The sequence below is a fragment of the Vicugna pacos genome, chromosome 12 (assembly GCF_048564905.1).
Source record: "Vicugna pacos chromosome 12, VicPac4, whole genome shotgun sequence".
Classification (NCBI taxonomy): Eukaryota; Metazoa; Chordata; class Mammalia; order Artiodactyla; family Camelidae; genus Vicugna; species Vicugna pacos.
Genome location: NC_132998.1, coordinates 10,323,874 through 10,351,856, shown reverse-complemented (window position 1 = coordinate 10,351,856; position 27,983 = coordinate 10,323,874). Strand labels below are relative to the sequence as shown.

The window sequence follows — 27,983 nt, the reverse complement described above, 5'->3', positions numbered from 1 at the left end:
TCATTGGTGCATCCATATAATCCACTCTCTATTCAGCAAACCAGGTAATCTTGTTTTTTAAATTAAAGTATGACTTCTATACACTAAAGTGCACAAATCTCAAGTGTACTATCTGATGAATTTGCACATAAATATACAGTCAACTAACCACCACCCACATCAAGATACTCAGTAATCCTTTTCAAAATTTTATTTCAAGTCATGACATTCCCTCGTATAAAATCCTTCCATGCTTTCCCAACCCACCTGGAATAAAATCAAACCTCCTAAACTTGGTTCACAGAGCCTCGCATGATCCAACCCCTACCTATTTCTCAAATTTCATCTTGTTCCACTCTTCCTCCTCCCTCACCAAACTCCAGTTATCAGCTTGCATGTATGTATGTATGTATGTATTTATTTATTTTTCCAGATATCAGCTTTTAAATTCCTCAACTTACCAACATGTTCCTGCCCTGGAGTTTGTAATATAGCTGTGAGTCCTCTATCTTCTCCGAAAGCTCTTCCTAAAGACATTCACAGGGCTTGTAATTCAGATCTGTTTAAGTACCACTTCCTCAGAGGCTTTCCCTGACCAGGCAATCTAAAGTTGCACAAAATTACTCTTATCAAGTCACCGTAATTACCTGCAGTGCTTATCATTTTTAATACTTTATTTATTCACTGCTTAAATCATTTGTCTTTCCCTCACTGGGCTATAACATCCTTTGGAGCAGTTCTGTCTTCTGTTGTACCAAAAAATGCCAGTAACAGTGCTTGACACGTGGTAGGTGCTTAATGAAATCTTTTCATTGAATGAAATATTATATGTGATAAAATGTAGCATTAGAGAGAGAAAGCATGGATAGCACTCGGCTGTGAAGTCTCAAGGGCCAAGGTTCCATTGAACCTAGTCAGTAAAATGACAGATTGAGTTTAAAGCCCATGGCAAGTAAGGATTCAGTATTTTTTGCTTCCTTATTCTTTCTAAACATGCCCAATTAAAACCGTCCTCATGCAAAATATTGGGTTTGTTCTGCTTTAACAAACAGCAATTTACAAAGAAACTCAGAATCCTCCCGTTCAGATAACCAATTGTGGCACGCCCATTCTGGGTTCCAGCCCGCCTCCGTTCGGTCCCAGAGAGGTGGAATCCGCAAGCGCAGCCCCGCCCCTTCCGCTGACTCCACCGGCCGGAAGTCTGCGGATCAGGAGACCCCGCCCCGAGCTCAGACCCTGCCCCTCGTCCGCGCGTATCCCTACGTAAAGCGTGAGGGCGTTCGCGACAGCCTAGGCTCCACCCCTTTGGCCACATGTCGCGCAGGTCTTCCCGTCGGACGTCGCGCCACCTCGCGCTGCTTTACGAACCTAGAACAGCGCCGCCCCGCCTCCTGTGTCCCTCCTCACCTCCCCGCCCCCTCCCAGTTTCGCGTCTCCTAGCCCGACGCGCTCGCTATAATCACGTGACTGCCTCATCCGGGTCCTTTGCGTTCTCTCTCCCTCTCCCAACATGGCGGCCTCAGGTGAGTGAGCGGCCGAGCGCGGCCAAGGACCAGGTTCCCAGGGCACTCTCGGAACCTGATCCACTGATTCTGTGGAGTCAGCGGGCGGGTGGCACCGCTCCCTTTCGGATTTTAGGGCTGCGGCAGGCTGGCGGCTGAGCCATGTTAGGTTATCGCCTCGGGATGTTTGGGGGGAGGGGAAGGTGTCTTTCCCCTCCCCCCTCACACCCTTTTCACCCCGTCTGCGCGAGGTTGGAGTGGGGAGTAATGGTGGACTCTGGCTTGAGTTGGAGTGAGGAGGAAGCGCAGAAAGATACGCGGGAAACGTGAGGCCTTCTCATAGACGTGAAGCACTTTGCCCGCGTGGAGGAAGGAGGGAGGCGGTTGGCGCGCGGACGGGTGCACACTAGACCGGGTCTACAGGCGCGAGGCCGTTGCGGACGGGAGTGGGGGCAGGGAAATAAAGGGGGGGGCAGTTAGAACGCGAGCGCGAGTCGGTGGAGGGCGGGGGGAAGGCAGTGGTGCGCGTGCGCTGTAGGAGAGACGAGGGTAGTGGAGACGGGCGCGCCTTAAAAGCACACGCGAGAGCCCAGATGGGAAGGTTTTACGCGCCTGTGTTGCTCTCTTTTAAGTCCTTCCACTTTCTGCTCTTCCCCTTTTAGAGTGTGGCCTGGCCTTTATATTCTTCCAAGGGTAAATGTGTTAGGTTTGGAGGTTGAATCTACTAGAGGTAGGTGGGGGTGGGGAACCCAGTGTGTTTCGCCCACGTGTTGGAGAGGAAGCCAGGGTGGAGACCTAGATTCCTTCTAGGCTTTTTTCTTACTCAGTCAACACTTTTTACTGAGCATAAACTATACATGTGCCAGGCACTGTTCTGGGTATTGGAGCTATAGTAGTGAACAAGTTCAGGTCTCTGACAGCTTCCATTTTGGTTAAATTTTGATAGCTCCAATGTTGGGCTCTTTTTTTTCTTATTTTAAATAACTGTACAACTACTAGGGGGTGCTTCTAAAATGCTAGTGGCTGGAGTCGGTTTCTTTTTTAGACTTTGGGGGGAGGGAATATCAGTAACACGCAAGTCTACTTGAATTACTAATGGACTTAGTACCATTCATTTTAGTTTGAGAGAGAGTCTTTTTCCTGGTATGACCCTGCATTCTACAAAACATCCACTGAACAACTTTTATCTCTGGACACTTATTTCTCACCAAGAATTTCCCTTTAGTATTACATAGAGATGTCTTTGAAAAATGTTGAAGGGATTGAGGCGCATTTCAACATAATACCTTTCATTAGTATAGCACTTGACAGTTGACCTAGCACTTTTGTGTACATCTGATGTTCTGTGAGATAATGTGGGCAGATGGTGGTATCTTCATCTGAGGAAGATGAAATGATTTGTTCAAGGTCACACTACATGCTGATGGCAGACTAAGGTCGAAATCTTTGACATTTCTGACTCTTCTCCATTATCAACTTGGAAGTAACAAAATTGACTTCATGTCATAATTTTGGGGTGCTGCCTCAGAGCTCCATCTAAAGTAAAGTACTTACTTGGCCTGAGTTTGCCGTCTTGATGGCCTGGTGTCATCGTTTAGTGAAAAGCCTATATTCCCTTTCTCTAACTTCTGTAGAAGTTTCAGAGGTGGAAAACATGTTAGCAATCGTATTCTTAATTTTAGAGTTGAGTGAAATCCAGACTGATTAAACGGATTTGCTTAGTGATGGTTACTCCACCCCCTTGGGAGCCCTCATCTCCTCTAATTCCATTCCATAAATCTTTTTAGCTTGTGTAGTATGCATAAGGGACAGTCTGCCCTTGAGAAATTTGGGATTTATCAAATTTCTTCACTAGGAATCTTTTCCCATTGCATTGAGTTTGTTGAGTGACCAATATTCCTAGATGTGGCTATATTAATGAGTCTAAAAAATTAGTGTTTTCTCAGTGTACTTCTTGATGATAACTGATGTCTTGTTGAACAAAACATCTTATTTTTGTGTGTGTGAAAATACATGATAAAATTTCATAGTCTTCTTGAGACCAAAATTCTTTGCAGTGATACCAGTATCCATTGTGACCCATTGTTAACCTTCAAGAGCTGGAAGTGTCCCAGAGCTGTCTTGTATCTGTTCTTACCTATAGGGGATCAAATGTATTTGATACAAGTTAAACGTTTTTTGAGACTAAAATGCTTTAAAGTTGGAAATAATGTACTTATGCCCACACAAGGCCTTTCATTTGCCTAACACTTTTCAGAATGACAATATATGTTGCATCTTGTTTGATTATTTTTGTAAAGGGGAGAGGACTCATGTCCAGTGGTTGTTTTCATACAATGCTGACCCTTATAGGTAAAAACAGTTTCAATGGTTGCCATTATATGCTTTCACATATTACCTGTTTTCCTATTCCATTCTCTACCATATGTTTGTTATTTTGGGAGTAAAATACCCAGATTCAGAAAGCAAAGGCTAAAACTTAGGAAAATTCAAGTACAAGTACAGGTAGAAATACTAAGGTAAAACATCGTATTTTTAATAATATCACTTGAGAAAAACAGCCTCGAGGTATATAATTCACATACTATGTATGTATGGCTGGAGATAGAGGAATATCCTACGACATTGTGTTAGTTTCAAAGCATCCTAGAATTTATTGTTTTCCTGATAGTGGGGGAAAGAATTGACTTCAGGGTTTTGTTTCTAACCAGGTGCTTGTTTTGATTAAACATGTTTATGTACATTTATAAGTACACATACCAAAGTCAGTTTCTTAGATTTGTAATGTATATTGCTGTGGTTTATAATCGTAGGAGAATGCCCAAAGCAAGAAGTTATTTTTGAATTTTTATAGCTGCTCATAGAAGAGCTCGAAGTACTTTTTGTAGTGATCAGCATGATGTGTATTGGGGACTTACTTTGTATATTTGTATGTAAATGATCAAATTGAGGATGTGTGGAGACGTGAGGAAAAGGAGATGAGGCATTTTCCTCAGACTGTGTCAAAATGAAGAAATTAGACCGAGAAGTGAGTTCCGGTAACAACTGAGCGTGGGGGTGGAGGTGATGGAGCTTGTTAGTTCTGACTTACTCTTTATTACCTACTGTGTTCAGCAATAGTGCGGTAAAGGATGAGGCCTCTCAGTGTCATGACACTGCATTGTATGAAGCTTCTTTTCATGCTGGACTCTAAACAGCAGTGGGTTAGTCTAGTTCTAGGCACCCTGATATTTGGGTGGATTACATTTATACAATATTGTTTCTTTAAGGAAACGTTTGCTTAACATTAGTTTTTAGTTCTGGACACCTTGGCAGGATTCCTTTCCAGAAACACCTATAGTAGGTGGACTTTTGTTGGCTGGCTAGCTGCTTTCATTCAGCATGTTTTCAGGGTTCATCCATATTGTAGGATGCATGGGTAATCATTCCTTTTTATTGCCAAATCCATTGTATCGACATCTGTATCTTATCTATTCATCAGTTGGTGGGCACTTGGATTATATCCAGTTTTTTGCCTTTTATGAATAATGCTGCTATGATCTTATACAAGTTTTTGTGACACTTTCTGACATTCTTAGTCTGTAGTTTCTAAAACATTCAGAAGAGTTGATAACTCTATAAAATAAGTGACTTAGTCTGGCAAGATCTAAAATTAAGAAACTTAATTTTTGACAAAGCCTTATCTGAATGTTAAGAGCTCTGAATTCCTCTTCCTAAATAGGAGATACTAGTTTAAGAACTATCCAGAAGGATGGCTGCATTGTACAAGAAATAAGCTTTATTGCTTGAAGTACTTTAAGGTGTTTTCTGTTTTGTTTAAAGAACTAGCCGCCCATCCATAGATTTTATCACTCCAGTATTTGTCAGTTGTTGCTTTTATTACTAATACAGTGGAATTGTAACAGGAAAACATTCTGAGAAAAATAAAAGGAAGCGTATTTTTACATGCCTGACAATCCTAAAGACTTGGTTTATTGCAGTCACTTTTCTGCTAGTATACTTTGTATAGGGCTAACATTTTTGTTTGGCCACTTATTGATGTGAAAACAACACTTAGAACAGTGGTTCTCAACCATGGGCAGTTTTGTCTCAGCCACGCAGGGGACATTTGGCAATGTATGGAGGCATTTTTGATTGTCACACTGGTGTTCCCCCCCCTGCCCCCCACATCTACTGGATAGAGCCTGGAGATGCTGTTAAACATACAGTGCACAGCACAGCACTGCTCCCCCAAAGAATTACTCAGCCTAAAATGTCAGTGGTGCAGAAATTGAGAAACTAAGAGTTAAGCAGATTAGTTACAGTGTTTGTGTATATATATATATATGTGTATATACACACATACAACCCTGTTTATTGTTTCTGACTTAGGGATTTACTTTCCCATTTATGGCCTTGTCCGTTTATGGGTATGCCCTGTTTTTGTATTTTAAGATCTTTTCTTTAACCTATTTGAGTATGTAAAGAGCTTCACTAGTATCTACTACTTAGTCAATAAATTACGATTGTAATGAGGCAAACAGGCAGAGGATTTAATAAAATTTTGGAGACTTTTTTTTTCCCTCTTAGTCCATGTGGATTAGGGCTTAAATAATTGGAATATGTTTTGTTTGTTTTATTAGGTGATTGGTTTAACTTTAATCAAGTCACATAAGATTTTTTAAAGTTCAATAAGAGTTGGACCGGTTTGATCATCTGTGTCAAAGGATTGATACCCGTAGAGCATTGAATGATACTTTAGTTATACAGAAGAGAACATTGTTGATATCCTAAACATGGAATGGACCTAGATGTTGCAGGAGCAAAAGAACATGGAGGATTTAGATAGCGTCGTTTCTCAGTTACTGGAATAAAATGGAGCAAACATTTAGGTTTATTAATTTCACTTTTTAACGGCTTGTTTCTTTAAATCTTTTGCTTATACTGTGATTGAGCCGATGCTGCTGCTAGAGTCAAAGAAACTTAAGTTAGGGATCTTGTGAAAGACTTTTAGCCTGTCTTTAAATGAAGACTATTCCCTCATCCAAGTGATTTCTCAACCAGAGGTTTTTGGAGGAGGCGGTCACAGAATCTGAGGGGAAAGAGAGCTGTGTTATTTGAAAAGACAGTCTAAAACAGTGCTTTAGTTTTTTGGGGTTTTTTGTTTGTTTTGGTCATATTTGATTTATTATTTTGAAATTACAGATAACATTAGAGGAGAGTATAAGACTTGTTTGTCAAGAGTCAAAGGATAAAAGTTGAGAAACCCTGATTTAGAAAATCAGTTTAAGTCAAAATCAGACCAAAGGGCAGATTGAGTCCAGATTCTGCTATTTGGGTATTAGATACATATATAAAATAAAGGGGAAAGAGCTACCTCAAAGTTTTAGTATTATGTTGAACTTGATCTCATTGTACGGACTGACTTTCCTCAGTGACCAGACAGATTAATGATTGAGTATAGCTGATGATACTAGGTTAAGCCCCATGAAAGTAAAGATCTCTAGCTAGCATCATACTAGTCCTAGACACTATTTTTGAATTGGACAACTGAAATAGCCTGTACACTATAAGCATTCTATCTCGGAGCTATGTGTTATGTCTTGTTCAAATTAACTTAATAAAATTTCCCCTAGGCCTTTGCATATGAGCTACAAGCAATATCAGTGCTGTAGGACTCAACCTTTGCATAACTGCTTTCTTTTGAAGCATATAGAATTGATCCAAAATATAACCTACTTGATCATAAGTGATCGTTTTGGAGCAGGGTTAGTATTAAGTCACTTGAGAGAAGCATGGAAACTTCACATTCAGGACCATCTTTTCTCTGTATAATTGTAGCCAAGTTCATCTGGTATGTGCATTGAGACTTCAGGTTCATATTGTGTCTCGAAGTTTCATGATATTGAGAGCAAACAAGTCTTTATTTCCTAAAAATTGTATTTTAAAATAAAGGCAGGTACCACGTGAGAAAGCAACCTTGATTCAGTTAAGCAAATGGTGCATCAAGTTACAGATCCTTTATCCTCTTGGATTGAAAATGTGTTGAGAATTGGAACATGGAGGAGGAACTCATGATTGTAAAAGCCATGAAATTGATCTTTGTTACAACAAAGCTGCATGTTTTTTTCTTACCATGTAGTAGCTGCTCTCAGCAACCAGTTCTAGAACTTTACGTAGTCCTTTCAGCTCTTCTGCATAAGCTGCTGATTGGTGCCATCTTAGAAGCAGTTCTGAGGACAAGATAGTTAAAGAGCTGAGGTCAGTCCACTAAGTGGAGCCATTTAGAGGTTCCTAAAGATTTCATAATCAGGGAAAACATTTAAATGTGTTGATTCCTACGGATTTCTTATGTTTTCCCTTTTGTATAATATCTTCATATGTTAAGGTAGGGAAGGAGATCTTTTTTTCCCTAGATGGCAGAGAGAGTGAACTGTGTATATGTCTTACCATTTCAGCACTTTCAAATGACAGTGAGTACAGCATTTGCCCTGGTTATGATAACCTGCCATAGAACTAATAAGCTTCTTAGAGACTGGGGCTTCTGTGGGAAGAGCCCTAGACTTGGTATCTAAAACCCCGGGTTTAGTTCTACCTCCACCATCTAGTACCCCTGTAACTTAAGGATAGTCATTTAACCTCTCTGAGACTTGGTTTCCTTATCTGTAAATTGATAGGAATGATTCCTACCTCATGTGGTTATTTTACAAGTATGAAACAACTCTCTAAAGTGTCATATAAAGTATGTTATTAGGGATAGGGGTTTTGTTTTATTTGTATCCCAGAAGCAATGAATGTAGTAACCTGTCTTAAACAGAAATAGTTGTTAAGTTAAAAATTTCAAATGATAAACAAGTGAGTACAGTAGAAAATAAAAGGTTGCCCCGACCCCTGTTTCATTCCCCAGAATAGTTTGAAAATCCTACTAGACTCTAAGCATAATGTGTATTTAAACAAGAGAGATTCACATTGTATGTATTCTGCAACTTTTTATCTTTTCACTTCTCATTGAACTTTCTGTGCTAGTGTATTGTGGTTTCTCCATATCTGCATGGAATTCTTTCATATAAATGTGCCATAATCTAAACCTTTAATGGGCCTTTATTGTTGCTTTCTCTGTAAATGTGTTTAACAATAGTGCATTGTACACTGAAGATATCCAAGTATTGATGAATAATCTTTCTCCTGCCTTTTTTAAAACAGCGAAAAAGAAGAATAAGAAGGGGAAGACTATCTCCCTAACAGACTTTCTGGCTGAGGATGGAGGGACTGGTGGAGGAAGCACCTATGTCCCCAAACCTGTCAGCTGGGCTGATGAAACAGATGACCTGGAAGGAGATGGTAATTTTTCTTTTGTTTTCCATCATGCTTGGAATTTTCATTATCTTCTAGGTAAAACCTATTCCATAATAATGGTTCCATTTGTAATTTGGAAGGAACTTACCAATTTATAGAGCCTGAAATCTTATGTTTATGTATTTTATAGAATTTTAGGTTTAGGCTATAAGAGTTTGTGATGGGGCTAAAGTTGGTGATTCAAGAGAGCTGAGTGATAGTTGTGGCTATTTCAGTAACAGACTTTTCTCAGGGTACTATCCTTTTAAACCTTATTTTCCTTATTTGGAAGGCAAGGAATAGATTATTTCATTTTATGCTTAAGATATCTTCATAAAGTTATATTGCAATATAATCTATAAGCTGTTTGTTTATACGCAAGAGTCAAGGAATAATTTGTTCTAGGAGCTATTAGTATGAAGTCACGTTGTCCCTGGGTAAACAAAAATAGACTGAAGGAAAGGAATAGGAATAGGAATTATGGTGGGAAAATAGGGAAGAGTCATTGGGGTATCATTTGGATAAGTTCTGTGCCTTCAAGGAATAGCCAGGTTCAGGCAGGAACTGTAAAAATCATTGAATATGATGTAAATCTGATCACCCATCATTTTTTTCTAAAAGCTTTCATTGCCGACTGAAGAATACTTTTTCTTATGTGACCTATTTTCATAATAAGAAATGTCATGTGGATCATACCTTCCATAAGTGTTGATACCTGGCGTTTTAATAAAGTGGGGAGGATAAACCTTGAAGAAAACACTTTGTCTAGCCAAAAAGTAGGAATATGTGAGTTGTTAGTAGTGGTTAAATATGTTTGGAATGCAGGGGATCCAGATTTGAATCTTAGCTCTACTTGGATTACCATCCCACTGGTTTACCATCTGTGTGACCTTGGGCAAATTACAGAACCTTCCTGAAATCTTAGTTCCCTTTTCTGTAAAGTTGGGAACAAACTCACAGGATTATTAAAAACGTGGGATGTAATGGATATGAAGTTCCTGTTATGTGGTAACTTTCCATAAACAGTAGTTGATATTTTCTCATTCTTTTGCTGCGTAAAGAATGAGTTATCATGATTCTATTAACAAAAGTCTGGGTCTCAAAAGGCCTTGGAATACTTAGAAACAAAGAGACAGTAAATACTGGGTCTTGCGTGGCTATTCTGATGCATGGCTTTTCAGAAGCATTTTTCTGGTAAAGTACCCTTATTGCTGAACCCCTATGCTTTTTATTTGTTTCTTTCCTGATATAGCTTACTTAATACTTGGCACTTAGCAAATATCCTCTTAATTCTACAGTGGCTGTGAGGAAAATTTCTTCTAATTTCTTGTGTCCACTTTTCTATCCTAGTTTCAACCACTTGGCATAGTAATGATGACGACGTGTATAGGGCACCTCCAATTGACCGGTCCATCCTGCCCACTGCTCCACGGGCTGCTCGGGAACCCAATATCGACCGGAGCCGTCTTCCCAAATCACCACCCTACACTGCTTTTCTAGGGAACCTGCCCTATGATGTGACAGAAGACTCCATTAAGGAATTCTTTAGAGGGTTAAATGTAAGTGTAAGGGTTTTAGGCCATTAACTAGATATGGAAGGTGACTGTCTCTGAATTTCTATGTTGAGAAAGATTCTGAGGTTGTGTCTAAACTTGGAAGAAATAGATATATAATTAAGAGATACATAAATTTATAAATTAAGTGGTGTATAGGTGTATAAATTAATGGGTATATAATTAAGTGAAGAATATTCTCATCCAATACCAGTCTTATCAGCAAAATTAATACCATATTGATACAGAGAATTTCTCAAAAACATACACCCTTTCTTACTAAGAAATTTAAAGGTGGTATACCCAGTTAAATGTTGAAAGGTGGAAAGAAAGTTTCTCTGAACTCGTCCAGTCTGTTAATGATACTCAGACTTACAGCAAAAATACCCTTTAATATTTTATATGAATACATTTGACTGAGTGGATGTATAGTTTATATTAACAGTCTGTTGACGTATAATAGAATTCACAGTGTTTATAGACTTGCTTAAAAAACCCAAGGCAGGATATTTGGAAACACTGACCCTAGAAGTTTCCAGAAAGATGAAAATGATTATGAGATGCTCAGAAGTCCTTTTCCTAAACTTTGATTAAGAAATGTTTAGGACTTTAAAAATGAAAGAATGAGTAATTCCAATTCTGTGGGGTTTTTCTCCAGTCTTTGCCAATGAGAAGACATTAAAAAGTAGATTTCTTCTAAGAATCTGCCCTCTCCTTCACTCTTACTATGTTTTTTTTGACTCCCTACATCCTGTTCTCTACAGTCAACTTTTACAGCTGGCTTTTCTCATGATTATTTTTGACCACGACTTATAAATCTTAATCTCTGTTTAATTATGTACATCTAGAAGGCTGACCTGTTTTGAATTCCTTTCTAGTGACCTTTCTGTTGTAGAATGTTGAATAACCTTTAGCCTGTTCCAGCTTTTCACCTTCATGCTCTAGAATTGGTCTGTAGCTACTTTCCTCTTTTTATTTTGTTCCTTTCCTTACTGTACTCATCAGTTGAGTTAAACTAGAATTTAGAAGCTACTGTGACAAAATCTGTATTTCAGGAGCCCAGAATAAAAGATCAAGTTAGTGATACAGAAGATAAACTTGAATATACGAAAAATATTGAAGAAATGAAGAAGTAAATGAAAGGGTTTGGAGAACAGGTGTAAAAAATGGCAAGAAAATAGTCAAAAGTATATATAATTCAGTGGTTGACCATCTCAGAATTCAGCAGAGGGGGTACGGTAGGTGAGGGTTTACAATCCAATGTCTGACTTAGCAAAGCTATTAATATATGAAGACAGTAATGTTTTTCAGGTGAGTCGGGTTGCCAGAAAATACACTACCCAGAAAACTTGGGCAAAAATGGAGTAAATTTCTGAGAGAGAAATATTGGAAATTAACTAATTGTGGAACAGACAGTTGCTCTTAATTGAAAAACAACTAAAAACTAGAAATGTAGAATGAGGCAGAAGTCAGGGGTACAAGGAATACACTGAACTTGTGGGTTAAATGCCTATTGTTTGAGTTGAAAAGGTTTATTGGCGTATATAGCAAAGTCTCTCTTCCATCCCTGTGCATCAGTTTTCCTCCTGGAGACAGGTTCTTCTGTATTCTTCAGAGGAATCTATTGCATACACAGTGGTCAAAAAAAGAAAACAAATGAACAAGAACATTGAATTGAGAAACATTTTTTGTTTCTTTACTCCTTCAGATCAGTGCAGTGCGTTTACCACGTGAGCCCAGCAATCCTGAGAGGTTGAAAGGTTTTGGTTATGCTGAGTTTGAGGACCTGGATTCCTTGCTCAGTGCCCTGAGCCTCAATGAAGAGGTAAATAAAATGGGTAGGGGGTTTGGGGCTGGGAGTTACAACTCTTGTGTTTATCCAATGGATATTTTTTAGGTTGGGTCAGTAGCTATTTCACAGATTCCCATAATATCTACCAAGAAAGGCCTGGATTAATTTATCAATGTAACGTTAAACATTCAACATTTGCAAGTCACATTTCCCGTCAGTAAGTTCACCAGGGCCCAATAATTCAGGGTGGTGTTTAGGTGGGAAATTGTGAAGAAATCCACTGTACCAAGACCTTAATAAAATCTCACATTAGTTCACTCACAGTTCTGCTTCAGCTCCTGTGATTATGCTTTTTCATAATAAATAATATGATCAGATCAAGACAAATATAAAAATCATGTTATTTTAGTACTTATTTAGTCATGTTATTTAGTATTATCTCATTTTCAGGGAAGTAATGATGTCTGCTTTTTTTGTTTTTCTATTTTTAATTATAAGAGGGTTCAGAAACATTTCTCACCAAGATGTCATTTGTAATACATACTCAGGAATTTTTTACAGGAGAATGACAGTAAACATTCAGTCCTGCTGTTTTTTAACATTGTACATAGATGTTTTTCTATCCAGACACACTAGAGACTCAATAGGGAGAGGAGATTCAGCTGTTACTACATGAGAAAGAAATGGAAATTAAGTCTAATCGTAATAGTTATTTGAGTGATTGGTGAGATGTATAGATTCGTAGGAGTCCAAGCTGGATATTGAAGCATTTAGATACCTGTTAGTGATGGAAGTTTCTAATCCAGGAGCTACTTATTTATCTCTAGTGACTTTAGAAATCAAACTAATTATATCTGGAAAGAAAAAGGGGCTCTTTTAATTCCAGAAATTCCTCATTATTTGTTGAGAAGGCACTTTCCAATGCCATTTGTGCCATAATTTTGTGGTCCATATCTACCATTGGACATGATTGAAGGCACCACCTCAAAATATTTTTCCTGTCTCATAATTGAGTACCACAGGGATAATTTGAAGCAAATGTTAAATAGGAATAAAAATTCATTTATTTGGTTAAATATATGAAAGCCTAAAGTTGTTCCAAAGTTTTTCTTCTTGGGTCATTTTTAGATTTTTTTTTTTTTTAATGGAGGTCCTGGGGATTGAACCCAGGACTTCATGCATGCTATGCATGCATTCTACCACTGAGATATATTCCCTCCTTTTTAGATTTTATTAACATTACTAATTTTTAACTTCTCAGTCTGAATAAGAGAAAGAATACCATACAATTGTTACTGTCTGAAGTTTGTTGGATTGACTATTAAGTGAAATGTTGTCATGGCCAGACTTAGGAATTACTTGGTATTTAGAGATTTCATCATAGTGGTATTTAATGTAATTTCAGCTATTCTTAACTAAAAATTCATTGTTAACCTTCTTCAACTGTAGATTCTAATATGAAATGAGGAAAAATCAGTAGAATTAATCGTGTTCAAAGTATGTATATAATGATGAGAGAAAGGCAAATCGGGATATTGTGAAAGAACTGGTTTATCCAAAGATAATATTGAGTGAAAGACTTGAGATTATAAACAGAGCCCATGCTTAGTGCAGCTTTGCCAGGGCGTAGTAGGAGCTCTGTGAATGTTAGAATGCACAATTGCTCTGGACCCAAATATGCTTTTTATTTCGATAATTGTATGGAAATTGTTTTTAATTTAGTACACTTGACAAATTACCTTTGGTGGTTAAAAAGTTAAGTCTATTCTGTGAGATTTGACTTGAAAAATAGTAAGGGTAGTTGACCTGACATTCATTTAAGTCCAACTTTTAAATGTTACTTCAAAGGGATTATTTCATATTCAAGTTTTTATAAAGGATTCTTTAGCCAACAAATTGTGGTGTTGGCTAGATTACAGTGTTTTTCCTTTATCTTCCTTCCCCCAGTGCTTCTGCTATGCCCAGACGTTCAAGGTCACTCATGGGATTTGTGCATAATGGGGCAAAAGGTTGGTTAATATGGTCCTATGCTCTCAGTCTCTAGGTAACAGGAGAATTCGAGTGGACGTTGCTGATCAAGCACAGGATAAAGGTAAGAAAGCTGCTAAGAATGTCTCCTGTTTTGTCATGGTCCTAGGATGACAAAGCAGAGGTGCCCTTACCAGAAATTTTTAATAGAGGTAGATAGTGGAGATCTCCCTTAATCTGGAGCAGTAGTTCTCGACTGAGGATGATTTTGCTTCACAGGGGACAGTTGTCAATGTTAGACATTTTGGGTTGTCACAACTGTGGGAAGGGCTACTGACATTTAAAAGAAAGAATGCAGGGACTAGTCCTGTAATGCATAGGACAGCCCCCCACAACAAAGAATTATGTAGCCCACATGTTAGTAGTGTTGAGATTGAGAAACCTTCATTAACCTAGATGAACATTAAATATATAATAAGTAGATGAGGTACCTGGTGGCACACTGGACACAAGAGGAGCCTGGTTCATGTACCTTCCAGGGGCTCCTGGCCTATGCAGAAGATGTGACAGATAAGCATTAAACCAGTAGGGAGAAATGTGAGGAAAGGAATCACTTGGTGGAGTTGGATGGAGAGTGCACTAATGAAGCCTGGGGCGAATTCATGATGACGCTGTGGTATGAGCCAGAAGTACAGTATACTGAGGGAAGGTTCTATGCATGTGAGAAATTTGGGCAAACGTTTCTGTGAGCTAACCTGTGGTTTTTTTATTTATATATCTGTAGACAGGGATGATCGTTCTTTTGGCCGAGATAGAAATCGGGATTCTGACAAAACAGATACAGACTGGAGGGCCCGTCCTGCTACAGACAGCTTTGATGACTACCCACCTAGAAGAGGTGATGATAGCTTTGGAGACAGTAAGTTCATTTATATCAAGTTAGTTTCTTTTGTTTTCCTGGGGGGGTTGTTTTGTAATAGAAGAAATGTGTTAGTGTAGCTGATTACATTAGCAGATGGCAAGTGTCTGGGAACAGTAGGTAGACATTTTTTAAGATGACTTTTAAAATAACAGTTCGTTTACTTCAAAAATACTAAATGTCTACCATGTACCAGATACTGTTGTAAGTAAGCTCAGGATATAGCTGTAAACAAAACAAAACCAAAAAATCCTGTTTTTGTCAAACATTATACCAGGGGAGAGAAAAATAGGCAAATAGATAAAATGCAATCTAGAGAAGGAGAATAGACTGTCACGGGGTAGGAGTTGGAAAGAATTACAACTTTTACACCACCTAAATCCAACAAAGGTTTTGTAAAGCTTTTATGGGGAAACTGGTACAACTTCATTGAAATACATAAAGAAAGATTCAACACTGCCTTTATTTTTCAAATGGAAAGAAACTACTTTTCAATAAAGAAATGACTAAGGAGTAGTTTGTTCATATAATGGAATACATGATAGCATAATATGTAATGTTGGGAATAAAATTCAAAACCTACTATGTTGAGGGAGAAAAGGAAAAATATGTAAAAATTTGAAAACAGTATCATACACTGTTGATTAATACATAAGTGGTAAAGATGTGTGTGTGGTAATGTAACAACCCTCATGATTATGGATGGAAGGTCGAGGGAATCCTTTAGCTGCGTCTATAACATACTGCTTTTAGATTTAAAAACTGAAATAAACATGGAAAAATGTTGACATCCACTAAACCTAAATAATAGGTTCATAAGTCTGTTAAGATCATTTCTGTAGTTCCTGTATGTTTGGAATATCTGGTAAGTTTTAAAAAAAAATGGAAAGAACAACCTAAGTTCACAGACAGTTTGATTTTGTGAGACACCTCATGAGCTCTGTACCAAATATAATGGAGAAATCAGTGAGAGATTCTTGAAGAGAGTCCTCTTTAACCTAGTGAGATGTGGGATAAGGAAGGAGTCAGGTTTATATCTGACTTTTAGATAAAGTCTTTGTGACCCAACAAAGTCTTGGAGAGAACTACCTGAGGTTCTTTTACTTCAGCATTTATGCAAGAGGTTCTGTTATTAACAGGAAGAAATGGCTCTTGAAAGGAAAAGCAGACATTCAGACCAAGGGGTCCTGTTTTGAATCAAGGAACATGACTATTTTCTCACCTCAGCCCTTGAATTTAGAGCAAGCAAGATGGATAACAAGAAAGAGTGAGTGTGCTGCTGTTATCCAAAGCTGCCAAATTTGTAAGGCTAGGTTATGGCCCCCAAGGTTAGTTCTGACAACATGTTAGAGATCCCATGTTACAGCAAGAAGGCAGTGATACCCATCCCAGGTGTTGAGCCCATAAAAGACATGTTGGGGTTGGGGGCGGGGGTCGAGGTATTATGCTAAAGATCAGTGTAAAAGCTCAGCAAACACTTGAGTATTTCCTGACTAACTCTCAGTAACAGCATGCTAATGTGCTGCTTGTCTTCACTGGATTAATGAATGTCTGTTCATATAGACAAAATGATGTCTTTTGCAAAATGAAATCATTGTTTAAAAGGAAGCCATCATAAAAATAGGATCCTTCTTTGGCTTGCTTACATAAATTATTAAACTCAGAATGTTTTTCCGTTTTTTCAATTAGTTGATTTATGTTTAGAAATTGGGGGGTGGCTTCATGTAAAAATCTGGGTTTCTGACATGTCAGCTGAAGCTAAATAGCATGCAACGATTTTAGTATTATAAACAACATTGCAGAGAACCTTCTTGAACTTGTCTTTATGGTATGTCCAGCTATTTGCTCAGGATAAATTCCTAGAAATTGAATTGCTGGCCCAGAGGGTATACATATTTTTAAATCTTTGAATACATAGTTCTGAAACAACTTTCAGGGTATTTATACTATTTTCAACCTCAGCACAAGAGTAGGAGTTGACTTATTCCACTAAACTTTGTCAGTGCAAGATACATCATTTATTTTAACCTTTCCGTTTGGGTGGTGGCAAACAATGTTCCATTTTAGTTTCTGTTACTGGTAATAGATAATTAACCAATTGTCATGTGTTGCATTTATTTTTCTCATTTTGTTTGCCTCGATTTGTGGTATGTGTTTGGTACTCCCATACTAAACTTTTTAAGTGGTTTTTCTTTGGTATTGAGCATAAAAGATTCTACCTATATTTTCTTGTGTTTTGTGCTTAATTTTTTAATATTTAAGTCTTTAATCCTAGATGGTCATTATAGTATATACAGTAGTCCTCCCTTATCTGTAGAAGATACACTCCCAGGACCTCCCCCCGCCATGGAAGCCTGAAACCTCAGTACTGAACCCTATGTATACTATGTTTTTTCCTATACGTACACACCTATGGTAAAGTTTAATTTATAAGTTAGGCATACTAAGAGATTGACAGTGATGACTAATAGTAAAATAGAACAGTTATAACAATATGCTGTAATAAAAGTTATATGAATGTGATTTCTGTCTCTTTCAAAATGTCTTATTGCACTATACTGTACGGCATGGATATGCTGAACAAAGGGATGATTCACATCTGGAGCAGGTCAGACAGTGCAAGATTTCATCATGCTATTCAGAACAGCATGCAATTTAAAACTTAAGAATTGTTTATATCTGGAATTTTCCATTTAAAATGTTTGGACTGTGGTTGACACAGGTAACTGAAACTTTGGAAAGCGAAGCCATGAGTAAAGAGGGACTACTGTAGAGGGATTTTTCTCTAACTCCCTCCTAAGTTAGCCTGGCAACATTTATTGAATCACCAGAAAAGATTTTTAAAATAAATATCAAGAAAACTTTAATTCAATACAAATTCTTCCACCTTGGGTACAATGTTATTTTTTTTCAAGTAAAATAGACACAGCAGTGTATATGAACTCATGAAACCAAACTAACCAAATGGGCTGTCGGATTTCTTTCTGCTAACAGTGTCAAAGAAAAAGGAATGATGTTGCCTGTCGCTTTTCTCTCTATAGAGTATCGAGATCGTTACGATTCAGACCGATACCGTGATGGGTATCGGGACAGTTACCGGGACGGCCCGCGCCGGGACATGGATCGCTATGGGGGCCGAGATCGCTATGACGACCGAGGCAGCAGAGACTATGACAGAGGTCATTATAGAACAGAATTAAGTTAAATTGTTTTCTTTTTAAGAATTCTTTTCTTGCCTTTTCTTCTCTCCAGTATGATGATTGCAACTTGGGATTTATTTACAGGCTACGATTCCAGGATAGGCAGTGGCAGAAGAGCATTTGGTAGTGGGTACCGTAGGGATGACGACTACAGAGGAGGCGGGGACCGCTACGAAGACAGATATGACAGACGAGATGATCGGTCATGGAGCTCCAGAGATGATTACTCTCGGGATGATTACAGGCGTGATGATAGAGGTAATTGTTTTCTTTTGCTTGCTTGATGAGCATACCACCAGAGAAACTAATTGGAAATTGTTCAGTTATGTTTCAGACCCCTTAAATGGGCACAGATAGAATCTGCACATAGTAAAGGATGCATCAGAACATAACAGAGCATTGATTAATATGACATAATGGAAGTAAAGCAAAGTCTAGTTCTCACCTGTCTTAGCATGTAGATTTTTCAATTAAAATTTAATTGAATAAACAAAGTAAAAAAGATAAAAACATTTGCCAGACATTCTTACAGTATGATCTTACTTAAAATAGGCAGTGTTATAGCCCATCTTTCAAGTGAAGGAAATGAGACTGAAACACAGTCTTATAGCCAATAATTGGTTGTCACTCTAGGTTAAAAATCAAGTGTTGCTTATTTCAGTGCCATTATAACAAGTAGTTGATATCATTAATGGTGTGATGTCAGTGTACCTGTTATAAAATTACTCCTCTAGTGTTATTTATGTAAAACATGTGTTAACAAATAATGACCTCTCAAAAAGTATTATAAATGGCCACCATTTGTGTTCTGATTTTTGTGATGTCATTTAAAAAGTAAGGTATCTGGCTCAGAATTTTTCTCTTTAATTATGTTTAGACAGCATATCTGGCCTTTTAATATCCCTGTCTTAGCCCTGACTTTGTGCCAGGTCTATATACATCACCTCTTATCCCCTGAGTAAAGAAGGTAGACATAGATGGCTAATAAAACACAGGTGACAAAAGTCATCAGAGCCATATTGAAATTATGCAGTGAAGTCTTCTCCTCCTCCTCCAGACAAAAATTTTTACCATTTCCAGTTTTTTAAACAAAACTTAAAATTCATTCTTAAATGCATTCCTGTTATCCATTTCCTTTATTTCCATGCAAGAAACCTAGAAATGATAGATAACATACTTTGAAGCATTTGCTCTGCACCAACAGTTAGCTGAGTGCTCATAAAAGTATTTAGTCCTAAGTCTTCTGTCTGGTAGAGGTACATCTGTCATCTCCATTTTACTAGTGAGAAAAGCAGCGGATCAGATGTTGTCCTCATTGACTACTGATCTTTGCCTCTTATGCCATTTCTTGCCTCCCCTAATAGCTGCACACCTGAATTTTTTTTTTCCTTTTTTTTTTCTGGTGATCCTAACCCCGGCTCCCTCTTAAGATTTGCCCCCTTGTCTGTCCAGAATCCTGCCACTACTTCTGTTGACTTCATTGCTACTCCCAAGTTACTGACATTTCCCTGCCTCGCTCCGTTCTCACATTGGCCCAAGTTCTCTTTCTGGAACAGTATCTTACTAGGTTATTTTCCTCCTTTTAAAACCTCATATCTTCATGGCCTGAAAGATAGCCCTTTGTACCTCAGACATAGGAAGGCCTTCACTGCTCTGCCTCTTCATTGTTGTCTCCCTTCCCTTCTACATTTATCCTGTCAGGAGCATGCTGAGCTTTCAAAGCCTTCACTGGCTTCCCCAAACACAGTGCCAGTCTTACAACTTTCATATGGATAAATCTGTTTTGTAGAACTTAGCATGCTGTATTCTTTTTTACTCTGAGCCTCTCACTGAATTGCCGGCAGGAACTTTAAATGAGTTACTCATTCTGACCCCAGTTATACCCTGTGTGAAAGTAATGGCCCCTTCACAGAGTTATATAGGTCAAAAATGTATCTTAGAAGTTATGTAAACTGCCAACTTAAAACCTTACAGAAAATTTAAATATTTCTGAACATTACTTTCTTTGCTTGCAGGTGCATAGATATGTAGTTAAAGGCACGCATGGGAATGATAAATACCAAATTCAGCATAGCAGTTAGAAAACAGCACAGCCAAGCATGTTTTCATGGGAAGAATACTCAAGAAGCTTTGAAAGTTTTTGTGAGGTTTTACCACTTAAGCCAGGTGGTTGGTACACATAGGCTTCCTTTATAGCTTCTGTATCTTTTTTGTATGTATGAAAATATTTAGGATAAACACTGGTTTTGGAAGATACAGTTTCCTTGAAGCACTTGGGTTTATTTTGAGATATTCTGACAGCTTGGACCCAGGAAAAAATCCAGACTTCCTTAGAGTTTGTATTCTGATGTTGTGTTGCATGCTTTACCCTATGAATCACCATCAAATTTATATTATACACAGAGATCAGAAAATAAGAACTAGAATCTTCTCCATCGTACTATTACAAGGTCTTTTTTAGCAAGATACTTCATCCAATAGTTCGTCAAAGTTTTTTCCCCAGATACATAGTTCTCATGATAAAGGATTCCTTTACCTTTCACATTTTTATTCTTTTTAGTCTTTCCCTCGGTCTGAACTGCACCATGGATGTGGTAGTGGAAGGATTAATTGGACTTGGTTCTTTGGGCCACCCATTCCCTAATCTCCCTTCCTGTCTTTGCTGGATTGGCTAGGCCACTCACTAGCCTAGAGACCCCAGTAGCATTTCATCAGAGCTGTGTCTGGAAATCTGGCTTTCAGCCATTGGCTTCTGATGATTTTGAACTATTACTTAGAGTTTTATTTAACTTAGGTCCCCCCCAAAGACCCAAACTGAACCTAAAGCCTCGGAGTACTCCTAAGGAAGATGATTCCTCTGCTAGCACCTCCCAGTCCAGTCGAGCAGCCTCCATCTTTGGAGGGGCGAAGCCGGTTGACACAGCTGCTAGAGAACGAGAAGTGGAAGAGCGGCTCCAGAAGGAGCAGGAGAAATTGCAGCGTCAGCTGGATGAGCCAAAGCTGGAACGACGGCCTCGGGAGAGGTGAGGTTGTCTTCAGTTACAGGTTTCCCATCCTCACGTCCAGTGATGCTTAACTGGGAGAATTACGTTCCGAGGGCGCACTTGGGAAATTTGTGTAGCTGTTCTTGGTTGTCACTTACTGGCACTTATTAAGCATGGGCTGGGGCTGCTGGCTGGTCTGCAGTGTGTGGGACAGCTTCACCCAGAGAAGAGCTGCTGCCTGTCCCTCACAATTTTCAAAAAGCCTCCTGGGCTTGAATTGTTTTCCACTTACTTTTATTTGTATATATGTTGGCGATATTATCTATGTGTTATTTCAGGATAGTAAAGGAGTGTTTATTATTAGAAGGTGGCATTGAATCCAATAGGAAGGAAGCCTCCTATAACAGTGTTCTGAAAAACTTAGTTTTTCAGTTTTTAACGACTCGCAGAATTGTGCTACCTGTAAGGGAGGGGAGAGTTACAGATTATACAGGAGAATGTTCTTAACCCTAGCTGACTTGACTCCTGCTGAAATACGGATTTCTCTGCTATCTAAAAGCAGAGCATTCCTCTGAAACCTTTTATAAGCCGAAATGGCATAAAGTGAAGAACCAGTTATTTTAGGACACATCTTGCTAACAGATAACAGCTTGCTGTGAAACAAACACTGAACCACTATTTTCACTTTTTTTTTTTTTTTTTTTTTTTTTTTTTTTGTAAAAGCAAAAATCTTCGGATTTCTTTTGGTTAGCAGCAGCAGGTACTAACGTAGGCTTTTTTCATGAAAGTGAAGTGGCATAAAGGAAACTTAGAAAAAAGCAGGTGATACCTGTATTTAGAGCCAGTGTCTTAATGTCTGCCACTTTCAGGTGGTTTGAGGCACAGAGGTAAGTGTATTCACCCACCCATAGATAAACATGATAAAATATTGATGAGAAGTGGTTCTTGAGGGGTTAGCATGGGTCCAAGGTGGCCTTCACAGAGTGGGACATAATGCATTTGTACATCTTTTGTACAGACATCCAAGCTGGCGAAGTGAAGAAACTCAGGAACGGGAACGGTCAAGGACAGGAAGTGAATCATCACAGACTGGGACCTCAGCCACATCTGGCAGAAGTAAGTCAGACCAGGGTGGGTATCATATTACTGCCCTTTTCTATAACCTACCCATAACCAAATTATGCCAAAACTTGGGCGTTTTTTATTTAGTTATAGACTCTTATTTGGGTTGGCATAGATTGATCTGAGTTTCTTATCTCCTGCTCTGAACAATCTGAGAAATGGGTACCAGAAGAGATTCAGATGATCTGTTTAATAATCTTCCACTAAAAGGTATACTTGACTACTAAGTTTGTCCCTCTATTTAGGTCTTGACATTGGGGGAGGGTGTTTTTTATTTTGTTTATTGTTAACACCCCTCTCTCCTAGTGATTTTTAGGCTTTCTTCTCCCATGTCTAAATTGATTTGTACTTAAGCAATTCACCCAAGTGTTGTAGTTTTCTGGAAATTTTTCATACTGGAGGAGCCTCTTAGTAATAGGATGGTAATGCCTTTTTGTAGCCAAGTAGGAGGATGATGGTTGGTTTGATTTGTATACCTACTGCTGAAGAGCTTGCACTTAAATGTAGAAAGAAATCTCCTAATTTTAAGGTGACATTGAAAGCCCTTAAACATGCATATGCTCTATTTTTCATAAATGTGATTGTATCACCGTTAGGGGTGTGTGTTGAGCCTCTGCATTACGGTTGATCAGTGCTTCATAGAGTTTGTGATTTCGTTATATGAAATCCGTTCATGTAATACTCATACCTTTTTTTTTTTTTCCTCAAATGGAGGAACTTGGTTCAAAGTACCTGCTGCATGCTCAGCGTGTGCTCTACCAACTGAGCTCTATCCCCCCCCCCCGTAATACTCCTTCCTAGGAGAGGTCAGTTGGCTATCCTTGGAGTGTCATTATTTTTCATATTTGTCTTGCATCAATAAAACATTGTCTCCAGAGGACATTTGGACAACACTGGTTTAATGATAATTTTATCTATTGGGAGCCAGATTGGGTCTGTTTTTTAAGAAGAATGATGGAAACTTGGGTGTGGGTCATTTTCCACTCTGTTGAGGCCCTAATAGATTGTTGTACAGTAAGCCTTTTTTCCTGATGTTTAGACTTCCCCGTTCTGACTTCACAGATGCACGAAGGAGAGAGAGTGAGAAGTCTCTAGAAAATGAAACACCCAATAAAGAGGAAGACTGTCAGTCTCCAACTTCTAAGCCTCCCAAACCTGAACAGCCTCTAAAGGTAATGCCAGCCCCTCCACCAAAGGAGAATGCTTGGGTGAAGCGAAGTTCTAACCCTCCTGCTCGATCTCAGAGCTCAGACACAGAGCAGCAGTCCCCTACAAGGTGAGTCAGCTTGGAAACATAGCAGTTGATTGGCTATAGACTCTTCAGTGCTGTGTTATCATGGTGGAAAGCACCCTGTGGAGTGCTGGCCTCAGATAGCATCTGATTAGTTCTGCTGTCTTTGCTCTTGGTTCAGATTGTACAATGTGCTGGAGCTGGCTCATAAGAGCCAGTTCAGTTTTCTGGAGTTTTGATAGCTGGTTGACATCACTTTGGTGACTCAGTCTGCAAACACTATAAATCAGAACCCACCAGTGCCACATTTTGGCAGTCTGGTCTTGGGGGTCACTTCACTTCCCTTAGGATCCTCATTTTTAAAATACCAAGGATAAAATTAACCCGGTCTGATTGTGATGATTCTAAGGGACATGACACCTGGTGTTCAAATAATTGCTTTCATTATTGTCTTTTACATATTTTAAAGTTTCACAGCATTGAGTATGTATTTTTGGATCTCTAAAACTTACACTGTACTTGAACAATGATTGTAAGTTTCTTACCTGTTCCTTCCCTAAGATAGCTGATGAATGTGATTACATGTTTTTCTTCTAGTGGTGTAGGGAAAGTAGTTCCAGCTCAACCATCTGAGGAAGGACCAGCAAGGAAAGGTAAGACCAGAGAGAATAGGTTTTTCACCTAGATTGAGGCCAAAGTTAAAAGGCCTCCATGGAGGAGTCACAAAATACTGAATTTCAGTGTTACTTTGCACTCATTTTGTGTTAAAGCTTCTTTGACTGTCTACCTTTTCTTGCCAATAGAGGGCAGGAGTGGCCTCTTTGGAGAAAGATCAGTGCCCTGCCCTTTCCTGGTAGAACATTTCTTTGAAAGGGAAAAAAAGTACCGGAAGGAAATCAACATGCTCAGTCCAGATTAGAAATGTCACCATCTGCAAGGCCAAGGTCACCACACAGCGTCATAGTCCTTATTTCCACTTTGCTTTTTGTGATGGCATAGCCCTGCAGTGGAACTTTTTAGTGGAGCTCATTCGGTGTGTGTCTGATCTCGAGGACGTGGGAAGAAGGGCTTAGGAAGGAAGTCTGGATTGGGGGGAGTTTTGATTTCCCTCAGTACTTATGGGCACACTTTTTTTCAGCTTAGGGGAAACCTGGGAGAGGGAGAGTGTTTTATTTGACTTGTTTCTTTTTGCGTCTCCGCTCAAGCAGATGAAAATAAAGTAGATGGGGTGAGTGTCCCAAAAGGCCAAAGTGGGAACTCCAGCCGTGGTCCAGGAGATGGAGGGAACAAAGACCACTGGAAGGAGTCAGATAGGTATGCGCATTCTCTGTCTCTGCCTCCCTCCCCTCACCTCTCTCTCCCTCCCCACCCCCTCCCTCTCCCTCCCTCACTCGCTCACCATTTATAGTCTTTTATCTGATGCTAGATACCCATGTCTTTGTAAGTGAGAAGTTCTTGGTTTGCCAGGCATTGCCAGATGTTGCACTGTGCACCGGTTAAGTTAGCCAATACAGTCAGTTTCAATTCCGAGAATCTAGAAATTACGAAATGTCCAGATAGCCAGGACTGTTGACCAAAGGTGCCTATTCTGTACCTCAAAACTGCTTGTGGGTGTTGGGAGAGTCCTCTCTTACAGTTGTTCACTTCTCTGCAGGAAAGATGGCAGAAAGGATCAAGACTCTAGATCTGTACCTGAGCCAAAGAAAGCTGAAGAAAATCCAGCCTCTGTGAGTGTCAGACTTGCCCTCAACTTCTCTTAGTTCACTTTTGCCTTTGAAATCTTGTACATTTGGGGCTGCAAACAGAATGGTTGGGAATAAGCATCAAATTGCTTGTTAGAAGTATTGAAAGAAGCTTAGATTAGTTGTTTTTTGTTGTTGTTGTTTGTTTTTTTCCCTGATTCTACCTTTGACTACTGTGATCCCTTCTTCAAGATAAAAGGTGGTGTTTGCATTTCCTAAGAAACATGTCTCTGGCCAGCTCTCCCAAGCTACTCTCCAGTGGAAAAGCTAATGAGCAAGCAAGCAGATGTGGTCTGGAAAACCACCTTCAGTTTCCTGTTCCTCGGTTTTTGAGGTGAGAATTCAGGGGCTTCATTATCTTACCGCTCTTTTCTATTACAGAAGTTCAGTTCTGCAAGCAAGTATGCTGCTCTCTCCATTGATGGTGAAGATGAAAATGAGGGAGAAGATTACACCGAATAGACCTCTTCATTCTGTGCTTTCTCCTAGTCTCTCTACCCTGGAACATTCGAGAGCAAATCAAACCTCTCTCCAGACAAGACAAAATAAAACTCACCATCTCCTGGAGACCTTTCTTAACTTTTTTTTAAAAAAACAAAATGAAATGAAATTCTTTTGCATGCTGCTGCAGCCTTTAAAGTATTGAACTGTGTAGCCAGAGAGAGAGACTTACAGCTTTTGATGGAAAAGTTGTGGTGCATTTTTATGACCCATGCAGTTGCCTGTGATTAGTGCCTAGGGGCCTCCATTTAGCAAAATGTCAATGACAGTGTCTGGAATCTGGTTGGGCAGTAGGGCAGGTGTAAGGAAAAACGTGAGGTTTCTACCTTCAATTCTTACTATCCTATTGTGGCATACATGAATTCTCAAACACTGAATAAATTATCCATCCTTGGCTAGGTAGGTTTAATCTCTGATGTTTTAGTCTCCAGGAGGCTGCCAGCCCCTCCTCTTACTCAATTCTGAGTCACTGGGGCCAGCCTAGGGGGAGTTCCTTCATTTGTACCCCCCAGGGGGGTAGGTCTGAGCGAATCTGCGGGCCACTAAAGAATAGGGCTGTTTGGTGACCAAAATAAATGGGGAAATCGTGGTTTGAAAAGAAGCTTTGGAGGCTTGATGAATTATTTTGCACCAGTAATAGGGAAAATGGTATAACCTCCAGTAAACACATGAATGGTTTACTTCCTGGAGCAGGAAGCACTTAGGGGTCATGGGAATTCCCGTGTCTTTTATGTGTCCTAGTTTTACCCTTTCTTAAAAACTATCCCTTCTGAAAGTTCAAATATCTCCACATTCTCTTGAAATCTTGAAGCTTTAAAAATTGAGACTCTTGTCATCGTCCCATGTTCCTCCTGCTATTCTTTCCTGTCCCTTCCCAGAGGCAGCTCCTGCTTAGGTAGATCAGCCACTCCATCTCCTAGGCTTTCTCTACAGCCCCTGGGAGCTGTCCAAGGAGGATTCACTGCTTTTCCCAAGCACATCTTGGCTCCTTCATGTCTTGACTTTCCTTCATCCATTCCTGCTTCTGTGACCCCTTTCACACCTCAAAAAACTTTAGAATTACTGGTCTTAGGTGATGAGCGAGGGTGGGTAGAGAGGGGCAGTTAAATTGGGAGCCTTTCTTAACAACCTTGATTGGGCTTTCGGGGCTTTTTTTAAAACAGGTTTCCTTCTCTCCACTGCAATCCCTCACCAATGTTTGGATTTATAACGTGGCCTAGACCAGTGTGTGGGGTTTGGGGGGGTTTTTAGTGTCTCTTGAGAGAATAAATGATAATGGAGAGAACAATTTAACAAAAGTCCTGGCTTCTCTTGCAACACAATAGCTTTACTTGCCTGCTATTACGTGCACCTTTGTACTGTCAGCTCAGTAGATGGTGTTCTTACGGGCAACATTGGTACCTACAGAGAAGAGACACATTGGTCTCTTGTTGCAAGCCCTTCTCCCATCAGTCCTAGGTTAGACCCTGTCCAGCCATGCAAGGGTGTTGGTTTATGAGTGCTGCAGCAGTGAGCATAATGAATCATTTACCCAGTGGACATAGACACACCAAGTGAAGTAACTAAATAATTGGCTTGGATTTGGCTAGTAGCTAGGAAATGGCTTCTAGAGATACCCAAGGTTGAAAGGGTATTTTTTTAAACCATTTGCTATAGATGATGAAAAGGTAGGGTTTGCCCTCTTCGTGTCTACTTCCAAATAGTTGTATCCAAAAAAGCTGGTTTTCCCCCATTCCTTTACCCTGCCACCCTGTTAAAACAGAAACAGGGATTTATGACCTGCTTCTCAATACATGTAAAATTTGTACAAAAATATCTTCTATGAAAATGATTTGTAATCTGTAGACTTAATACCTGGGAGATGTCTTGAGATGTAAAATCCCATCCTTTGGGTTGTGGGTTTTTTGTTTTCTCCAAATAAATCCGATCTTTAAAGTTCATTTTAATGCTGACGTTTTTTGACATGCACTCCACATTCCCAGTGTTTTTTTATTGGTCTTAACCATTGGATACTGTTAAATGCAAGTAGAGGGTGGTTTTACAAGAGGAACCTGTTTATTGAGACTAAAAGCCTAGGAATTTACATCAGCTCCCTTCCATCATATTTGCCTAGTGCTAACCTTTAATATTATTTGAGAATATTTCCTACACTTTATTTTAATCAGATAAAGTGGTA

The 27,983-nt window shown here is 39.2% G+C and overlaps 1 protein-coding gene across 4 annotated transcripts; it reads left to right on the top strand.

Annotated features, from left to right (window-relative positions):
* The first annotated feature begins 1,345 nt into the window (after positions 1-1,345).
* Positions 1,346-27,747, top strand: EIF4B (eukaryotic translation initiation factor 4B). 4 transcript variants are annotated; one of them, XM_006203029.4, is made up of 15 exons: positions 1,346-1,502; positions 8,664-8,801; positions 10,146-10,354; positions 12,057-12,173; positions 14,178-14,232; positions 14,893-15,027; positions 18,069-18,206; positions 18,312-18,485; positions 21,022-21,250; positions 22,230-22,327; positions 23,396-23,609; positions 24,162-24,217; positions 24,773-24,878; positions 25,219-25,291; positions 25,688-27,747. In XM_006203029.4, exons 1-15 carry the CDS (start codon positions 1,490-1,492, stop codon positions 25,766-25,768), a joined length of 1,836 nt encoding a protein of 611 aa, XP_006203091.1. In that variant the 5' UTR covers positions 1,346-1,489; the 3' UTR covers positions 25,769-27,747. The 4 variants fall into 4 exon arrangements, with proteins under 4 accessions (XP_006203091.1, XP_015093639.1, XP_006203090.1 ...); XM_015238153.3 differs by having other exon boundaries at positions 24,770-24,878; XM_006203028.4 differs by having other exon boundaries at positions 22,230-22,342.
* The last annotated feature ends 236 nt before the right edge of the window (positions 27,748-27,983 follow it).